The 21707-nt window shown below is 40.5% G+C and overlaps 2 protein-coding genes across 2 annotated transcripts; both read left to right on the top strand.

Moving 5' to 3' along the window:
• The first annotated feature begins 1556 nt into the window (after positions 1–1556).
• LOC119732717 lies at positions 1557–2543 on the top strand. The gene has a single exon (XM_038206367.1). It carries the CDS (start codon positions 1632–1634, stop codon positions 2541–2543), a length of 912 nt encoding a protein of 303 aa, XP_038062295.1. The 5' UTR covers positions 1557–1631.
• Positions 2544–4807: 2264 nt separating this feature from the next.
• On the top strand, positions 4808–19888 carry LOC119728345 (matrix metalloproteinase-14-like). The gene is made up of 8 exons (XM_038200551.1): positions 4808–5484; positions 11038–11336; positions 13179–13456; positions 14504–14662; positions 15836–15993; positions 17085–17226; positions 17490–17750; positions 19413–19888. The coding sequence occupies exons 1-8, from the start codon at positions 5383–5385 to the stop codon at positions 19631–19633; spliced, it is 1620 nt and encodes a 539-aa protein (XP_038056479.1). The 5' UTR covers positions 4808–5382; the 3' UTR covers positions 19634–19888.
• Positions 19889–21707: the final 1819 nt, after the last annotated feature.

Here is a 21707-nt window from a genome sequence, read left to right as displayed (position 1 = left end):
AATAATAACACCACTCGAAATGCAAAGAAGAATGTTCAAAACTGAACCTTTTGAAGTTTCAGCTCAGTGGATATTACACTTTTCGAGAAAACAGTGAAAAAAAACCTTGCACGTTCTTTCACATCTAATTTCATGGGGTGTTTAAAACCACGGCAATACGATATCAAAATAAGCGTTTCTGATAATATTTCGCTAGGTTACTTCTGAGATAAATGCCAATGATCCAATGCAGTGGCTTATGTGTGTCGGCGAGTGGGGAGGGGGGGGGAGGTGGGAGGTTTGACCAAAATCCCAAAATTGCCCTGCCGTGGAAATTCAACAAGCGGGGGAGGGGTGGGATGGGGTGGATACCCAGTACAATATGGGGCGCTGTTCATGATACATGTGTATCTATCTAGAAGATGGAATTTGCATCGGGTTGATGTAAACACCGAGTATATGGTCTTTAAAAAAAAATACATTTTATGTACATATTTCCACGCTTACGTGCCTTATAGGCCTAACCATAAAAACGGCGCATTTTTTAAAAACTTTTTTCTCCGTTTTTTTCAGAGCTATTCAACTATTTATGTGACGTCACACTATTGTTATAAGTGTAGATAATTATTTGTACGAATGTACACTTTACTGTAGATTATTTAAAGAATGTACATCCAACTGTAGATTTAAGAATCTACAGTTTTTTGTTGTGAATAGCCTCTGCAATTAACAATTCCAAACGAAACTGAACCAACTAGTTTTCGAAAGTGACAGTCCACTTTAAAATATAATTAATCAAAAGTTCGAATGTAGTTGTGATAAAATGTACGAATATTTTTTTTCGAAATAATTTGGCAGGCCCCTGATTTAAATTGCTAGCCTACTATTTTAACGTTCCATTTTAGTATTTTGGTTAATTTTTTACATTTTTTAATACATAAAATGTGGAATTTCTTTTCGTTTTTTGTACGATATGCTAATTGGCTCGTTGCAGCGCTTACGTCAGGTTATGCAATCAAGAATGTTCACCTAATCTCCTTTATATAGAGCTGCTTTAGTTCTAAGCATTCATTCTCGGTCAAGCGACACACCCTGCTACACCAGACTTGCCCACCCTTCCCAACCCATTTAAATTAACTCAATTAATAATGGAAATCGGTTCAGGGGGAGTGCACCTCCGCCGAGGGTCCGGGTTGCACCCACGTTTCCCCCACAGGGGTTTTTTCGTGGCCACCGAGTAGCAGGCCAAAACCTGTTACGCCGACACTCGGCATCGAACCGATAACACTCCTCAATCAAAAATATTTCTTTCAACAAATAAATAACTCATTAAATAGTCTAACAGAACTCAACATGACTTTATTCTTCGATTCGGCTATTTGTTGCCAAAAAATTGCCGATTTGCGGCTATTTGCACAATTTGTCGCTTTAAATCCAGGCACTGAAGAAATGTTTCTCTTTGAAATTGTTAACGTTCCAATTTTGCAGGAACATATGTTTATATAAACAGACGAATTTGTTCGTCATTGTTACCCGTACTGTTGGGTGGTCTTTTTCACTATTCCTCTACAGAAATATGGAACAACTATACATCTACCCTCCGCGACTCATCCCTCCGTGAACTGGCAAACAGCACACTGCCGTCTCTCTTGATGTCAGCAAAGGCCGAATCCACCACGACCAAGTACAAGGCTTCATGGACAAAGTGGGAGACCTGGGCTTCATCAAAACCAGAGATTACCAAGTTCCCGGTCAACCCATTCCAATTTGCACTCTACATATCGCATCTGTCATCCACCGGATCCAAGTCCACCGCCGAACTCGCTGCAGCAGCCGTCAAATGGGTGCACAGTTTGGCTGGTCTACCCTCACCAACAGACAACAGCATTGTCAAGATGGCACTGCAAGGCTTTAAAAGGCAGAACTCTTCACCGACCATCCGGAAAGACCCAATCACACCAGACATTCTGACAAAGCTGCATATCAACCACGGGCACTCCTCAGCAACACTGGCAGATCTGCGCATCCTGTTTGTTTGTTTCATTTCTTACGCCGGATTCCTTCGCTTCGATGACATAAGAAACATTAGCAGAAATGACTGTACAATTTCTTCAGACCGTCTTACCATACACCTTTGCAAATCCAAGTCTGACCAATTTAGGCAAGGAACAGATGTCGTGATCGCTAGAACTTTCAAACCGACTTGCCCAGTGCTCGTGGCCGAACGGTATTTTTCGGCTCTAGGCGATTCCAACAACTCAACCTTACCGGTGCTTCGCAGACTTGTTGCCCCCAAGAAAGGCCTTACATCGTCTACCAAACCACTCAGCTATACACGCACACGCGAGATAGTACTGGACGCTCTACGACCCATCGTCCCCGATGTTGCCACTTATGGTCTTCACAGCTTGAGATCAGGCGGGGCATCTGCTGCCTTCAACGCAAACGTTCCTCCATTCCTGATATCCAAACAGGGCAGGTGGAAAACGGAGAGCGCCAGGAACGTATATTTTCAGTTAGACAACAAGTCTAATTTGCTTGCTACTAGGAACCTTGGCATTTAAGACACAAGCCTCTTTTCCGGCTTAAAACCGATTTGCGGTTGGAAACACGTTCAAGTCTTACTTTTAAGTATTAAAAAGGCTGATTGAATACTGAGTAATAGAAAATTAAATTAAATTAAATTAAACATTTAATTTAGTCTTGCAAGTAAAAAAAAAAAAAAAAAAAAAAGAAAGAAAGAAATGAAGCACGGAGAAAATAATCCGATGCACAAGAATAACTTGTTGCTTTGATTCGTTTATCTAATAGAATGTTTTTCTCGAAGAATTCGTGGATGCTATTACGCATTATTTAAATAATGAATTGCGATATTGAAGAATATTAAACATTGTTCAGAAGATCTTGTAGAAGAAATGTTTAAAACGATACCGTGAATAATGTTATTAATGGAATTATAATATAGAAGAATATTAAACAGCAGGGTTCGCTCACGACCGATCCCAATGTTCACCAAAGCAAACCTAAAATTGTTGTCATCTTCCTCTTTGTCCAATGAATCTTCGCAGTTCACATGAGGTAAAAAATAGAAAAGAAATGTACTTTCTGACGGAAGAATGGAGGAAGAAAGTTCTCTTTCCATTTTTAAATTTGCCGCGATGATATATTTAATTTAATGTACGATGGCAATTATAAATTTTAACTAAATTGGCATATTATGAAACATTCTGCTTCTTTTAATGGTTTTTAGTTTCATTTATTTGTTTCATTCTTATCTCTGTTATTTATTATTTAAATTTGAATTTTAAATGTAAACCTAATTTTTATCGTTTTCTTTAAATACGCATTTTAACAATTTTCTGGTAAAGTTTATGTTGACATCTAGTCTTAACCCATTTAATTTTCGTTTTATTAAAACTCTTCCTCTGTTAATCAATTACAAAAAACTCCCGAAAGGACCATCCTAAAGACAATGGATGAATTACTGAAGAAATCAAATTACAAAAGTGACCACAAGAAACTTACCAATCAATACTTCTCAGAACATACTCCAAAGTAATGTATTTTCCCGTGGTAAGTGAGATGGTAATATTCCGATGTGTACTCCATGTAACAAATATCGATGTCAAAAATGTTGTTCTCATTTGAATGGACAATGACATATGATATAATATTTGCAGTCAATCATTATTTAAACATAAATATAAGGCTCACTTGTTGAATAATTACTTATAATTACTTATAAATTAATAATGTATAACGGGTTTACTTGTCATGTTACTCGTCATGTGCATGTTCCCTTGTATATTGTCTGGTGTATCTGTATGTGGTTTGTGTATGTGTGTAATGTAATTGTTGTAACTCACATTAAATGAACTAATTAATTTAATTAATTACAAATGTGGGGTCACTACTCGACAAGCCTTGCTTTTTAGAGACCCCCATCCACATTATTGTGATCTTAAGATTTTCTTGGCGTATTGTTCTGTATTATGTGGTAAATAAAGTAAGATTGATTGATTGATTGATGGTTCAACAAATCAAAGAGCTCTATGCTCAAATAAAAATGCTTACCAAAGTTTCTAGTGGTTGTTGTTAAAACTCCCCAATATCGTAAGATCTAATCAATAGCATTTAATAGTTTTCGTAATCCAGTATAATCCCGTAGCTGTAACATACGAGTACAAATTCCATTTTGGCTTTTGGAGAGAACGAAGAGAGTGTGTATACGCACTACACACCAATGACAGTGACTGTGTGTGAATTCATGAACAGAACACAAGATGTGCACCCATAAGAAGGGTTAACAATAGCATCTTGTCACGATGCAAGCACATGGCCAGGCAAAGTTGAAAAGATTGTACGAATCTACACTTGTTCACAAATGTGGAGATTGGGTATACCCAGCACAATATGTGACAGACGAGTACCCCCGCCCCCCCCCCCCCCCCATCTCGCTATACCCTATACACACTCTTCACTGTTGTTACCTAAATACATCTCCACTAGATATTTCAAAAGAATTCCTGAGTTCTGGTAACACAATGATCAACACAAAAGACGGGCTCTTCCCTCTGTTACATACCCGTGCTACATAATGTGGAACTGCAGAGTCGTGCTAGCGGCTTCGCCTCGTCCATTCTCAGCGCGAATCTGTACAGTTCCTCATCTATTCTCCTTAACTTAAATGCATTTTAGCTGCTGGGAAGTTTAAAAAATAACCTGGAAATCCACGGGTTTTTTTCTCACCACGAAAAAGTTGGGGGATGATCAAATGGCCCATACCCCTGGTCAAAAAGTGGGGGATATTAACCCGTCCCCCCCCCCCCCCCACCCCGGATTTACGTCCCTGGTCCAATGTGCCTTGAACTACGGGCTTGGTCTGCATCGTGTAAAACAATTCAGTGGAAATTGACGGATATCAAGACCGCAGGACCTTCGTAGAAATATGAAGGTTTCTGACAACAGTCTGACGAGTACCATATCATTATACATCTACCGGGTTCATACTGCAATTGTTGGAAGTCCAAACGGCCAGATAATGCCATACGTGGCCCTGGTTTGGTGCGGTTTCCTGGCAAAATGGTGACGATATTTCCGGTGTCAGAGAGGAAGGATCCTCCAATGACACAGCGTGCAGTATAAAAACACGGAGAGGCAGAACTGAAATGCCATTTAATTAATTCAACTGCGAACATTACTGGAAGGGTTTCAGTGCAGCACGGGCGCCGGCATTTCCTTGTCCTGCACGTAATAAGTCGACACAGCTGCATGCAGCATTGACCTCAAAGAGATTCCACCAGTTGATGTGATATCAGACTCATTTCTTGCCGTATCAATTTTAAAATAAAGTTGAAGGGTTCGGTCAGAATATATCAACATCTCCAACAGGACTGCCGGACTATGGCCAGTCTTACATTGACGTCGCTGATTAGTCTTGTAGTATCCCTACAAGCCGTTCTCTACGTGCAATCGAAGGAGGTACAGCACCTGATGAGTGGTGTGGTAAGTTGTGGTATTTTATAACCATTTCAGAAGGCTAAGCTATAGTTGTGTCCAGTATTTTCATAGTTTATACAATTATTTAGTGACTGGCTCTAGAGGTAAAGATTGAATACCTATTTAGTATCTATTTATCCACTTGACCTAGATATAATGTAATAATTATTTGAAACTCATAATTAATGTGTTCATTTAAATAGCATAACGTCGGTGCGTGGAAAAAAGGTCATAGGGGGTGTCAAACGGTCACATTCAAGTTTTTAGGGTAATCGATAGAGCCTTGAAATATCTTTCATTTGGTATATATTTTGCCTCAAAGGGCTACGTCATTCATACGTAATTAAAATAATGGAAGAAAGGGAAGTTTTTCATTATATTTTTACCAGCATAATGGCGTTAGCCCAATTGATTACTAATGTAACAAATCTTTTCCCTGCGCGTTACGTCCCTCTGCAATGCGGACGTAAAACAAAGTTTATTCTCAGCACTGAGAAGGTCGCAATGATTTAACATGCCGGTTAAGCGCACATCTAAGGCAGGAGGAGTTCAAGTACACTTAGTATTTGCTTGTATATACCAATTATTGGGTTATTGGTATGTGACTACGCAGTGCTTGAAATATTGCATGGCGTTTATGTTGCATTTGGATAAACAAATAAATAAATAAAAGAAGAAACAGCATAGCTAGAGGGTGTTTATTTGATTGTTCATCGAAGAAGATTATTCAAAACCACGTGGTATAAACTGCTCTAAATGCAAATTACTCGAGCGTCAACGTTGAATAGGCCCTTTTGACGTTCTTTGTTAACATACTATACAGTATTTTTATTGTTCAGGAGAAAAATAATATAGCCTTACAAAATCAACAATATCTCTGGTTTGCATTGATGGATTTTCTTGATATTTTCACCAATTATAAACAAGACGATAGGCTTTAAAACTATATATAATTTGATTAGCTAGTCTGACCAACTTTTGAGAAAATCAGCAATTTCTTTATGCGCAATGTTTATTGGGACATCCTGTAAATAACTTTCATGACTATTGCATTTTAAAATAGTGATTACACAACCTAAATGAGTTGTACGGATGTGTTGGGCACAAAGTCAAGGTGTGTTAAAGTCTAACGGCAAAAGAAGGATATGTCGCAAGGCATTTTACAATGTAAAATCGATTCTCGTCTTTTTTTTGTATGACTCACTTTTCGAACAGCTGTTTCGGGGTCACATTAACAATACAATATTACATCTTCTTTAAGTTACAGAAAAGACGATAGTAGTTTTTTTTATCGTCCGCTCTTTGAACTCTCTAAGAAATGGGCTGAACATCGTGCATGGTTTTATTTCAAACGATGTAACTTCATTATGCAGCACATTATTTTGAAAATTTACGGCCAAAAACAAATCTTTCAAAATTGCAAACTGAAGTTTTGGGCAATAACGTCTAATAGGCACCAATAAGTTAATTTTACAGAAAGGGTTGAGATGTCACAGTTCAGTTCATGACACAAACGAATGGACATTAATGGAAGTACAGAAATTTTTGTTCATAGATTGATTATTATAAGTACATGTATATCAATTAATTTCCATGATAATGAAAAACAAGATAAACGCGTACAGGAAGTTATTTTGTCTGGTGTGTCAGCAATTGAATTGTCATAACAAAATTCTAGAAACACAAACATTACTCGGGACTCAAGCCGGATTTCCTGGCTTACTTCATGAAATGGCCGCCTGTGACCGGGAACCCTTCAAACAGTGCAAATGCCTGTTTTCTGCACTTTCACAGTCTCATTGCATTAGGATGTCATCATTGTCATGGGCCTCTGTGTGGGCCATTGTTTCCTAACGTAAACAGAGAAATGGGAACTTGTTTCTCAAGTTGGACGATAGACCTGTGTGGCGTCGCAAATTATGTATCACTACTAGGCTGGGTGTCTTAGAAGAGAGCCGTATATGAGAAAGAGTTGCAACATGAGGGTCGCACTGTTTGCAACCAAAATGGCGGATTATGCATCAGTGCACATACATAATTCGTACACAATAGTCGCAAGCTGCACTGTACACGAAATGAACGGCCATTATGGGTGCACACCTGTAAATAGGCCTAAACCCATCCGCCGAGCTCATGAATAAAAGTTATACATGTACCCTCAAAATATTCTATATTAGAGAGTTCTGAGAGCCATAACATTGGGGAATTGAAGAGATATGGTAATGAACCTCTGGCCCGGACTCGGGGCTTCCAATTCTGAACATTTTGGATACGATTGGGCTCGAAAGTGGCGCTATTTTGCCAAGTTGTGGAGGGATCGTTTTTCAAGATGTCTACCGTTCCGCTTTGGGGAAAATAGGGGTCGTCTTCTTTGGGCGAGAATTTCTCGAAAAGTCAATGTTCAACCCACCAAAAAATGAAAAGAAATTGAAAGATGACATGTCGATCATCATTTTTCTGTGCAGCTTAAATACCTGAGAGAGTTCTGAGTATTTTTAAAAGAATTTTGAAGTATGGGCATTTACCACTAGTGACTATGGGAATTTGTTTGCACTGTTGCACCCTTATGGTTCAACAGTCGGAAGTTGTCGAACTCTCTCTGTATACGGCTCTGTCTCATGATCAGTGCGTCCTCATTTGACGTATTTTTGAGTCAGGTTTCGAAATGCATATTCGTATCGTACGAATTCGTACGATCGACGATTAAAGGGTATTTTGCCACATTTTTCATCAAGAACGTTATGTTTTGCAAAATAGCGATACGTTTTGGAGTATTTTCGTAGAGATAATGTTGAAATATTGAATTATTCGAAGTCTGAAAGAAACGTATTTGCCAAAAAAAGCAAAAAGAAAACAAATAAATCATTTTTTGCAAGTACCAACCGTGCCTTCAGCGGACGGTCAAATCGGAGCATAATATATACCATTATAAGGACATGCATACAATATACCAAGCATCTTCGTTCACCGTTGCATTTTGTGCTTGCGCACACTCTTTAGGCCTTTTACACACAAAAACGTGACACACAAACATCAGACACCCGACAGTCAGACAGACAGACAGACAGACATCAGAAAGACAGCGTATCTTTTAATATACGATGCCAAAAAGCAAAAATTAGAAATATCTCAATTTTTTTTTAGATGATCTCATGATGTCTACTCAAGATTTTTTCTTAATTTAGTGAAAAGGGGAAACAGTGGTTCTTATTTCCGGAAGGGTGTCGATTTGATTACGTCCAATTATGGAATCGTCATGGCATCACTGCTCCCTGTGAAATTCTGTCTTTTCAAGATTTTGTTTTAATTTAGTGAGAAAAGGGGAAACAGTGGTTCATATTTCCATGTTGTCATGTTTTTGTGAATCAATGTTTAAAATAGACCCATCATTTAATTACGTCAGTGCATAATATTTCCCTGTGCGAAAAGGGAGAGTTTCAAGCACTTGGGTTGATGAATTTACACCCCAAACTACCCGAAGAACAGAGTGCCTGCCCCCAATAAACACTGTGCCAAAAGTAACATGTTCGTTTTCTTTTTACTTGACTAAGAATTGGTCATTTCGAAACCCCGCGCTCATAGTCAGAGTCACGCCTCTTTCACTTTCAAAAATGTTTCCAACCATGATAAGATGTCGAGAAAGAGTGGCAGCCATTCCCACGCTTGACCTACATCTCCATATTTGTTCATCGTGACTGCAAGCTCGTCAGGAAACTATAGTAAAATTCTGGTCACATGCGGCTGCGAAATGATTTGCTTGATTACTTTCCCGCCTTTTCCGGCATTACATCAGTGGTTGTCTGCCTCACGTCCAAAAGTCTCTTTTTGGAAAATAAGGAACCAATTTAAAGTTGTTCAGTTGTTGAAAAATGATAAAGAGGTTTTAGTGGTAAGGAGATGGCGAAAAGATGGTGTGTCTTAATAGTTAAATATTACAACACTATCTCTATGAAAACACAACAAAACGTATTGCTATTACGCAAAATTAAAAAAATGTATGATAAAAAATGTGGCAAAATTGCTTCACCAAGGTTTACCACGCCCACTTGGGGTCAACATGCAAATTGAGGTCAAAGTACTAGGCCTACATATAACCATTTAACCGTCGATTGTACGAATTCGTAGGATATTCATATGCATTTTGAAACCGGACTGTGTGAACCCCTTCTCAAAAATACGTCAATTGAAGGGTTAACGACTCCACCCAGCGTGGAGATAGTGGGATCCGCGCAAACCAATAAATTTTTCGAAGTGAAACTCGAAAATAGTACGGGAAATGCATCTTCAAACACTCATCATTTTTAACGACTATTTATGGGCTACCAGACTTTTGTCTCAGCTCCGACCGGGTCTGATGGAAGGAACAATCCCTGAACTTCTCGTGTCCCTTGCTTCACCCCGACCGCTTGTCTCAAGAAACGGAAACCTAAAACTTGAATTTCAATTGTTCCTAAACAAAAGTGGTTGCCCCAAAAGCGGACTCTGTGACCGACCTCCAGACTACAAAGCCCCGGTTCTGACCCTGATATGCTTGCCAAATCGAGGCACTGTCCACATTTCCGGTTCGCGAACCGTCCCTGGCGGGAGGTGGAGATAACATACAACCAGCAGGAAACAGTGACCCTAAGTTGTGAACCCTATAGTATTGTCTCAAAACGACTTCTGGTTTTTGGTGGGGAAATCGGTCTTGACATCAGCGTAAACGAGTGGTTTCCCTTGAACTTCAGAAACAAGCTCGAATTGATCTCGGAAGCTGCATCTTTAAAAAAAAAATGTAGCACCAAAAATAATTATGACTGGAAGCCAATTTTATCAGCTACTGTTAGGTGGAAATACTATTGAAATTGCTCAATCCGTTCAAAGAATATCACCATTTAAACGCAATAACCCTAAAACCTGTTTCGTCCAAAAAAGCAATTTATTGTGTATTCTTACTGTTTGGAACAACAAAGAAAATGACACAGAATACTTGTTTCAACAACTGTCAACAACTGTAGTACACAATATCTTTATTAACAGCCCTGGATAGGCAAACAATATGATTTTAAAAAGACGGGCCTTCAAAAGCACTTTGTCGAATATGTTTAACTTTTAAACTGAGGTTTTATCGCTGGTGATGTTTGAAGACAATATTGTGACGACGATTCTTGAAATCGCAATTTTGGACGAAAGGGGTTTTATGGTCATCGTGTTTAAATGGTGATATTCTTTGTACGGATTTAGCAATTTCAGTATTTTTTTCATCTAAAAGTAGCTTATGAAACTGGCTATCCCGTCATTATTATTTTTGGAATATAATTATTGGGGTTTGGGTTCCGCTTTTTGACTCCTGTATTATGAACTTTTGTAGCGTGACTGTTATTGACATATAGCTGGTGTTATTTTTACACCAGTGTTATCTGTAACACCGTGGATGTTGGTACATTCGTAGCGCTATCTGAATGGTTTTATTGACACACCACTGGTGTTATTAATAAAAACCAACTGGTGCTATTTCAACACACCGGTGTTTGTATAGTGAACGTTCCATAAAATCGCGATTTGTTTTTTCTTCCACAGGGTTTTCTGCAGAAGTACGGGTACATGGGCCAGCCGGACCCCAACGCCAACGAGCTTATCTCCGAGATCGACGTCCGACAGGCCGTCATGTTGATGCAGCGGTTCTCCCACTTACCCATGACCGGGGAAATTGACGAGGAGACAGCCAGGATGATGAACAAGCCCCGCTGCGGCCTGCCGGACCTTCCGAGTAGAAATCGGGACAGCCGCTGGTACGGGACCAGGGGCTACCGCGGAGGACGGGCCAGGCGGTACCTAGCCGAGGGAGTCCGCTGGTACAAACAGGAGCTTACCTACTAGTAAGTGAGAGTAAAGATAATCTCCTAACTCAGAAAACGCAAGGTATACCGGTACCTCTCGGGTTTCCGTGTGTATAATCTAATGCTTCAATTTAGTTCTGTGTTCATTTTTGTTTCGTGTAAAGAAAGTGTCCCCGATGGAACACTTTTTTTTTAAATTGAAGGATATTCTTTAATTACCAGTGGCGGATCTAATGGGAGTTTACAACGCTGTTCAGCCACTGACTAATGTTATGATACTAGTAAAATGGGCCAGAAATAATAAATGGAACGCTAAAGTTCCGCACGAAAGAGAAGAGAAGGGGGGGGGTAATCTGGGGAAGATTATTGTGCAAGGAAAGGTTGAAGGCAGCCGTTCACGTGGCAGACAGAAACTCCGCTGGGCCGATGGAGTGAAGGAGCTGACAGGCATGTCTCTGACCTCAGCCTACCGGTCAGTTTTGGACAGGCAGAGGTGGAACTCCGTCATCAAAAGGGTCACAATGAGTCAGCCATGACTCTCTGTGAGGACTACGGCGACAAAAGTTGATGTATTCTGAAATAAGAATGCAGGAGAAACTATCGTAGATTTCAAAATTTTCCGGGGGCATGCCCCTGACCCCCCTAGCATGGCGTGCCTACAGCACGCCTTCACTCACCACCATACCCCAACCTCTCTTCATATCACACAAACCCCTATCCTGAAGCTAGACCCGCCCCTGAATACTGCGAGAATTGTCCATCCACTGGGACCTTGAGGGTGCAGACCAGTAAATCGGTCCGAAATTGCCTGCGCCGGCCAAATCACGATTTGCATGCCCTCAAAATCTTCGGTATTTGAGCATGCTGTGGGTCATGAACTTGAGGGTTTGTAAAAAATATGGGTGGAAACCGTGCACAGGACTTGGAGCTTGCAGTTCTGTGTAATTTTGATGTAATTTGAACCCTAAAAGCGCTCTACTTTGCAATGGAGTCTAGGCATCGTTTTTCAAAATGGCGATGGGCTTCAGGACTATTTTCAGGGGTGTTCATCTTCAGATGGAAATTTCTCCTAAAAGTCATCAGTTGACCCCCCGAAAATTGAAAAGAAAATGAAAGATGATGAAATAAGCTTTAATTTGATGTGTGTCTCGAACACCTTGGAGAGTTGTGAGTATTTTTCCCGAATTTTTGAAGTAGGAGAATTTACCATTGGGGTCTATGGAAGTTTATTTACTGGTCTGCTACCTTGACGTCACGTACATTGACTGCCTGAATGAGAATCGTGTCCCGAGTGCTACTTTAGGGATACACGAGAGGGCGCGATTCAAAAACATGAAACGTGTTATCTCTAAAATTGTACTGTATATCCACTGAGCTGAACCTTCAGTCTGAACGAGGGAGTGTGGCATAGTGGTTAGGGTTTGTGACTCATGATCAGAGGGTCGTGGTTCGAATTCAGCCACTGGCCATATGTTGTGTCGTTTGGCAAGCCACTTCACCGCCACTTGCCTCTCTCCACCCAGGAGTATGAATGGGTACCGGCATTAGCTGGAGAGTAACCTGCGATGGACTAGCATCCCATCCAGGGGGAGTAGAAATATTCTCAGTGGTTTCGTGCTACTGAAACCGGAGATACATGCCAGCCTGATGGGCCACATTGGCTCGTGACAGACTTTACTTTACTTTACTTACTGAACCTTCATCAAGAGAGTCGTTACCGGTACTTTAATATGCACCCTATACTTTGAGCACTTTTGTTACCGTACTTCATTTCAAGCGAAAAGCAATGCACAAAACATAAAGAACCTTCATTCAACACAAACGTTTTCCATAGTATTTAATTCAATCGCTCAAAATCAACTTTCGTTAATTACTCCACAGCTTTGATAACTTCACGCCGGACCTGTCACGTACTCAGGTCCGCGACGCCATCGAGAGAGCCTTCAAGACCTGGAGTGACGTCACACCGCTGCGATTCCGCGAGATTCAGAGCGGGAACCCGGACATCCACATCAAGTTCGCCCGGCGTAGCCATGGCGACAGTTACGCCTTCGACGGGCGGGGTGGCACGCTCGCGCATGCGTTCTTCCCCGGGGCTGATATCGGCGGTGATGCGCATTTCGACGACGACGAAACGTTTACATATGCTTCATACGAAGGTACTTCAATAAACTCTTCAACTCATGATAATACGTTCAATTTAACGTAGCACGTCTTGGTACCAAACTCTGACTAGCTTTACTAAGGTCACTTTTTTTGGGGGGGGGGTCTTAACCCACTGGCAGTGTTACAGCATGTAAATGTCAATCCTTTCCAAATGACTTTGGTCATTACTTTAGACTCTACAGTGTAGCTATTAGGTCCCCTACTAAAATATATCTACAGCACATTTAGGACTACACACAGGTTGTTACCCTTAGGCGTACAATACCCCCCAAAATGTGTAAACTCATATTCTAGTCTGATCTCTTCGTAAGAACAAATGCACAACTGTAGCACTTAGTGCTAAAACCTCTCTGCGTTTCACCAACATAAAACATTCACAGATCAATAGAATTGGAATCACATAATGTTTTTAAAAGTTTGGCCGACACCATGTGGTGCTTATATAGCGCCTTATTCCAAAGGTGTCAAAGCGCTTTACATTGCCCCTAGGGCATGAGACCAATTCTGCAGCAGCTCAATATCAGCGCCGTACCTTCGCAGGTACCCATTTACTCCTGGGTGGAGAAAACAATGCGTGACAAAGTGCCTTGCTCAAGGGCACACGCACCATGACCCAAAGGCTGGACTCGAACCCACAACCTGCAGCTTTACCTGCAGACCATGAATCCATTGCCCTCAACCACGAAGCCACAGCACTCCACACGATTCGAGTTTACTGTGAAAGTAGCACCCCCAGTCATGCCACTGTCCCTCCCCTGGTACGGTTTTTATTTTTACCTGACTTGCGATTCGGCTTGAAAGTGAATTTGAGACTAAATCGTGTATTATAAACTCGATTACTACGGTCACCAGCTAACATGACACTGCATTGTACCTGATTCTCAGTCCCTTTTTGCTCGGTGCAGATAACTACAGCATGTCGAGTGACGTATACTGTAGATGAATTTTGCAAAGATAAAGCAACCAACTCTGCAACGCAGCTTCTTGAAGCTTGGGCCCAGATTAAGATCATAACACACCACTTACCTTTATTCACACAGGAACCAATCTCTTCACCGTTGCCGCCCACGAGTTAGGTCACTCCCTCGGCCTGGGTCACTCTGACGTGCCTGGGGCGTTGATGGCGCCCTACTACCAGGGTTACGATCCCGAATTCCGGCTGCTCTATGACGACATCGCTGGAATCCAAAGCTTGTATGGTGAGGACGTCTACAAATGAAATCACAGATTTATGTAACAATTATTTCGCAAACATATATTACTAGCAGTTCTTGTTAATTTTTTCAGGAGTGTATTAAAGGGAATATACATCATTGGCTTTTGCTGTAATTTTCAGAAATGGATGGAATTGGGGGGTTGGAAATATATAGCAAATATAGTTACACTGACGTTTTTGAGGTTTTGAGTTCGAAAATGCTATAAAAAACCAAGAAAAACAATCATTTTCCTGTAGTCTGGGCCCTGACTCCATTTAAGAAGACACAGAGCAGTTTACATATATTGGGGAATTGTAAGGTCAGGGAACCAGTCTAGCTGGCTTGTACCCGTTCATAGGTGTGTAATCGATTGCAAACAAGTGCGATGGTCAACTGGGGCCAGTATTTGAAAAAAAAGCCAGTTTTTTCCAACGCTGATCGGCCGATCAGCGTTGGAAATTGATATAAAAATACCACTTTTCTTGAAAATGACAGTATACCAGGTGCCATGATTTTACAGGATGCTTTACACTGTCATTCACTAACAGTCCAGCAAGGCATTTCAAAATGATTTGGTAGTTTTATTTTTTGACGTTTGCAAATGTTGTATTTTCCCTTTAAAGTGTTAGATAAACAAATTCCAAATCTCTAAAAAAAGAAATGGTCGGTCAGTCGTGACGAGTAAAAAAACGATTTTAAGACATTTTAACAGACTTGGGGCAGGCAATTTCCTTGATACGAAAGCCTAAAAAATGTTTTCGAAGGGAAAATGTATATATTTAAAAAAAAAAAAGTTGAACAAGGGTAATGACTTTAACTTCTCCATCTAAAATCGATCCCATCCAAAATTCAATTATCGGCGACACGTTTTGCAACGCACTCTTGAAGTACATGTATATGCTCTCAATCTTTGGAAACATTCAGATAAAGCTATATCCAAAAATCTTTTATCGGTGACACGTTTTGCAACGCGCGCCCGAAGTACATGCATGTTTAATGCTCTCAAGCTTTGAAACATTCAGATACAGCTATTTCGTCTTACAAATTAAAACAGTGCATTCTATTGACACAAGAAGGTTAATAACAATCAACAAGTCATCTTACCGAATAGTGTTACTATGTGGTTTATTGTAAGATTCTTATTTCTTGGTTTTCATTTCCCCTTTTTATCGTCAGGTTCCAATCCCAGACCGCCGCCCCGCCCTCAGCCCCGTCCTACCTCCCCACCAGAGCCCACTAACCCGCCTGTGACCGCCGAACCCACCCTGTCGCCTACCTGTGTCGGTAAATTCTCAGCAGTGTCCGATATCCGTGGAGAAGTTTTCATCTTTAAGGTAATTATTTTAGGTGAAACAATTATCTCACTTTAGGGACCGACGCGTCGGACACTGTTTTATATTTTAATGACGGACCCTAATTTTGCCTTTTATCAATACAAAGAACCCGGAATTCAGAATGGTGCGTGGGTGCGTCTTCATAGTAAATGCAAGGTGTATATTTTGTCGAAATATCCTAACGAAAATCTAGAAGTGAAAGTGCACTATCAAATGTGTCACATGGAATCTTTCTTAAGTAAGGAAAGCAGACGATCTCCAAGCATAAAGACTGACAATTTCAGACAGTAAAACATTTGACGACTACGGGCCCCAATTTAGACCTTTTCGATTTCCGCCGAAGCTCTACACGGTGATGCAAAAAAAAAAGGAAAACCTACTTTTGGCAGCACTTTTCGCTTACTTGTTGAGCATATTTTAAAAACTCAATTTAATGGTATTAAAATATTGATCTTTAAACATACGTGACGAAAAAAATGATTGCAAATGCATATTTTGTCTCCGGGATATGGTAGTTTAATAATGTCATGTGCCAAACCTGTTTGTCCACGGATGGCTTTATTTCACCCGCTTGACTGAGCTCCGGAGCTTGTTTCGAAGACAAAAAAACCCACTACACTAGACTCACACGTAGACAACAGTGATTATGGTGACTTGTATTCAAATTAGCATAATAACATTATTGTTGCGATTTTGTCACCACGTTTGGTTGAAGAACTATACTTCACTACATTATAAAAAAACCAGTTCAAATAAGTTAAGTAAGTAGGTTAAAATTCCCGTCAAAAGTGGGTTTCCTTCTTTTTGCACCACTCTATAGTCCGGAGTTTCGAAACATAGAAGCTGTTAAAGTAACAAACAGGGCATACTACCGGGAAAAATTACCATGTCAAATTTGTTCCGACCAAGTCAAAACGATACACACAATAAACTTGTTGGTTCTCTTTTAGTAAAAAAAAAAACAATTTGTGCCGAGCAGAATTTTATAGGGCATATGTCGACGATAGTCACTCGGTAGTCAAATTGGCTCAACTTTTTGATAGACTCAAAAGAGTGATACAACCAACTTCTGCTCATTCATTCTTCTGTAGAAAGACCAAATGTGGCGGCTGTCAAATTCTGGTACCCCGCTCACTGGTTACCCGATGCCAACGAGTAGGTTTTGGCAAATGGCGCCCTCTGGTGCCGACGCTGTCTTCGAGAAACTCGACGGGTCGATAGTTTTCATAAAAGGTAACTGACATAAATTCATTTGTTTTTGTTGTTTTGTGTGATCAAAGTATTTTTCCCCATTCTGATTCGATTTTTTTGGCCATAATGTTAGTAACACCTGTGATATGCATGTTTACATCAAAATGCTTAGTCAAGGATCATGAAAATATATTTCATCCGTTATATTTCGCCTTTCTTAGTGTGGTGTGTATGAGGAAACACTAAGTGCACGAAATATAAGCAGTATAGTCTGGTAATTGTGCGTTATCAATGTTTTTGGATAGGAACAAGGCACTGGGAGTTTAACGGGCTGAGCCTGAAGCGTGGCTTCCCCCAGGATCTTCCGAGACTCACGGGAGGCGAACCGTCTGAAGTCGACGCCGTCCTCTCGCTCAGGCGAGAGGCCAAGACGTACTTCTTCAAGGGCGACCTCTGTTGGCGCTTTGACGGCATGGATGAGCAGATGGAAGGCGACTATCCTAAGTTGATCACGGAGGAGTGGGTTGGAGGACCCGACCGCGTAGATGCGGCTTTCCACTTCGACAGTGAGTAGAAATTTAAGCACTCTAAACAAAGATCGTTTTTCGAAGGGGCGACCTCTTCTGCTTTGAATCATACGGTCGAATCCGGGCTCTTGGGGGCGCAACCAAGCAAATAAATTCCAAAAGACAACAGTGTTAAATCCCCATACTTCAAAATTCTTTTCAAAATACTCAGAACTCTCACACGTGTTCAGGCTGCACAGAAAAATTATGATCAACATGTCATCTTTCAGCTTCTTTTCAATTTTTGGTGGGTTGACCGATGACTTTTTAGAGAAATTCTCACCCAAAGAAGACCACCCCTCAAACGAACGATGTTTCCCGAAATGAAAAAGTAGCCATTTTGAAAAAAGGATCCCTCCACAATATGGCTAAAAAGCGCCACTTTCGGATCCAGTTGGATCAAAAGTGCTCAGAATTGGAAGCCCATGCAAGTCCACGCCAGAGGCACAGTGTCACGTGTCCTCAATCTCCCAATTCCATGGCTCTCAGAATATAGTTTAATTCTCTATCCGCATGAAAGGGACTTAAATTGGCCATGCTGAGTTTTCATTAGAACGAATTCATTTAATGAAAAAAAAATCAGACAGTTCGTGCCTCAGTTTGTGTTTGTCATGATAGAAAGAAGCACGATAAGCGGGCGTTATTACTTCCAATCATTTGAACTCACCTGATTAAAATGTCTGCTGAGGGTGTTTTGAATGCGGTAGCTTCTCAACTTCGTTTCACTTGCACAATCGGCAAACACACAGTAATACAGGATTCAGGCAAGTCAGACACAGTCTAGTGTAGCTGAGTCCATCACGAATCCATCAAATATCCATGACAGTTCTCGTCTCAAGTCAAGTCACTAGTATTTCGCGTGAACTGTAACAAAGGCATTCCTTTGTCATTGTCCATCTCGTTGCTTGTAACTACTGGACTTATGAAAAGACTTGTGCAATGACTTGTGATGGACTGGACTCAACACTGCCAAGAATGCAACGCCTCTATCTGATTCTGCAGCAGGCCTTTTCCACTTTGGGAAAAAATTGTGTCTTTGCCCGAGAGAATAGCACCAACAAGTGACTTTTGTTCCAATTCCATACTATGTCTTGACTACTGGGACCTTGTGTGCTGAAAAACATGCAAAACGAAATCAGGCCAATTTTACTCACTCTTTCGCCAGCAAAATTCTCCATTGGGTAAAGAAAAGGTCCTCAGTATTTCACCAACCAAATTTAAAGACTCAATTTAATTTTTAAAGGAGATTTTTCTTCAATATTTTGCACATGTGAGGAAAGTCAATTGATTTCAAATTGAGGCTAAAGACTAGACTGGCACCGTGTCCAACCATGGTCCAACTGTTGGAAAAGACTGACCTCTTCATTCATTCGGGTGGCCGCTGACTATGAAGAAATGTGTAGAAATAGAGACTAGTACCAAACATGCCAGATGTTTCTTTTGACACAGTTGATTGATGCAGTACTGTTAAGCGGTGTTGGACTGGTTGTTTCAGGTGCCAGTCTATTTTCTTGTATTGCATGCTTTCAATACCTTAAGTTTTGGGACTCCCATACACAGTATTGAGAGTCCCAAATTTTCGGACTAGTTTAATTTAAAGACAACAAATATTTAAGCCATCTGTTACGTCATACCTTTCAACTGCTGTCTTTCCATTTGCAGACAACGTATACCTCATCAAGGGGAACCAGTACTGGCAATTCAGCGACGGCAGCATGACGGCTGAAGCGGGGACTAGGTGGCTAACGGTAGACTTTCTGGGATGTTCAGAAGATACTGTGGTCACGGACGATGTGGGCATCCCCGATGACGCCATCAGGACAGCTTCCGGTCTCTGGATTTGTGTCGCGTCGGCGTTGGTGGCGCTTCTGTTTTTCAGATGATTCGCAGAAGTCCTGTGTTTGGATAAGATCAGACAGGACTGATACAAGTTAGACTTGATGTAAATGTTTGTTGTTTATTGGTCATTCTATAAATCTAGTGTAAAATGTGACATTTTTCCGAGTCCCTGCACCTTGGTACTTCGTCTCGGGTGCTATGCTGATTATGCTCCCCTCGGGTGTTCAAAACGTCGTATCCCACATCACAGCAGTCAACAATTGTTTTGTTATACCTCTGTCTTGGATTCGTTGGATTGTGATGTACAAATCACGAAAACAAACAGCAGTAAACACAACAATCATGACAATCGAACGTCAACTTACATGCATGTCGCGTGCTCGAAACAGCTGATCGTCTGCTAGTTCGCTGCTCCCACTCATGTGTGAAAACATGGTGAAAATAGCATGGGTACCAACGATACAAGCGTTTCACACCGTACGTACATGTACCGTACGTACAAAGTCATAGCACTATTCCTGTGGGATATCACGTACGCGATATCGACAGGGAGTGTGCCATGACTTTTTTTTTTAACTTAACACGTGATCGTCCTAGGCCAATGAAAATAGAGTATTCAAGACAGAGGTATAACAATGCTATTTGTACTCGCTCTTGGAGGACGACTGCATTAAGTGCTTCAGAATGCTAAAATCATATATGCCAGATGTAACATAACAGGGACAGAAAAAAAACTGGACCCCAAATTCATAGCGTGACCCACATCTTCAATATCCCGTGCGCTCGATATGCGCTCCCGGCTTCGGAGATTTGAGGCTCTGTTCTCGAGGATTTATTGTGATTCTGAAATCGGATTGGGAAACTTAGTTTGGGGTTTGGCAACTATGATTATTTACGAGGTTGCCGATTTTGTTTATTTGTTGAACTGTTTCCCTTTAATATAATGCACTTTTATTTAAAAACATAAGTTTGTTATGAGATTGGTTGTACGTAAAATGACGTCAGTGACATTCATTTAAAAACAAAATTGTTAAATTGGTTTTTATATTATGTTGTACGAGGTGAAATTGACCTAAAATGTTGGGTGATGGGTGCTTGAGTTACCAGCTTTTATCAACTACAATTTTTGAACCCTGTGTTCAATCCTAGATTTGCAGCAATATCATGACAATAATTGTGCTTAGTCTATTTCTTAATTTTTAGATCGGTCAAAAAAGTATTTTGTACCATGTGATGTTATCAGCTTTAAAATTACGGTACTATCGCGAAATTAAAAGTCTTCGCAGGCGAAGATGATTGTATATTATTATTCATAATAATCGCGAGGGTAATATTAGAATATTTCCCGTCGATTTATTGCAGAATGTCTCGCGATGATATTAGAGCTGCTTTAACAACTAATTAAAGTTATCACATGTGTCTTAATGAAAGTATTTGTTTAAGTGACAAATATGGAATATATCTTTTTGAAAGCTATTTTGTATACAATAAAATATTGACTGTAAATATAGTCACACAAGAATTGTTATTACAAACGTAGTAAATGACCGTTGCTTCATTTCTCTGCCACCTATGGAAATTTGATCCTTCGATGCTAATAATGTTTAATATCAATGACTTTCGAATTTCTGATAATCATCCCCAGCCAAGGGTTTTAATCTCATAATAATTTTTGAAAAGTCATGTAGGCATACAAGTAACCACGACATAACGAATTTCGTATGGCATGTTTGGGAGTTAAATAGACAAATACGGGCACGCCGTCATTTTTATCACGACGCCCCTCTTCGATGGCGCTAGCATTGTGCTAGCTATTGTACAGATATTACGCTCAGAGGGCAGTAACTTTGTACAATAATTAGTGCAAAGATTTCGCCATTGGAGGGGGCCGTGAGTGTAGAGTGATGACGTGTCCCTGCGGTTTGTCTTTCCTATACATTTTTTCTCAAAGATACGTCCGTCAATTTTTGAAATAACCACAAAACCACGAAGTCAATTTTCATTTGTTTTTCTTGATTGTGCAGATACTCCTTATCCTTGGCCTTAATCCGTATGCATTTAATTTCAGTCACGCATCACTACACCATTGTCAATTGATCATAACAACAGTTTTGGACC

The sequence above is a fragment of the Patiria miniata genome, unplaced genomic scaffold (genome assembly GCF_015706575.1).
Source record: "Patiria miniata isolate m_02_andy unplaced genomic scaffold, ASM1570657v1 HiC_scaffold_1, whole genome shotgun sequence".
NCBI classification, from domain to species: domain Eukaryota; kingdom Metazoa; phylum Echinodermata; class Asteroidea; order Valvatida; family Asterinidae; genus Patiria; species Patiria miniata.
The sequence above is the reverse complement of the archived record's forward strand: the minus strand, read 5'-3'. Positions and strand labels throughout refer to the sequence as shown.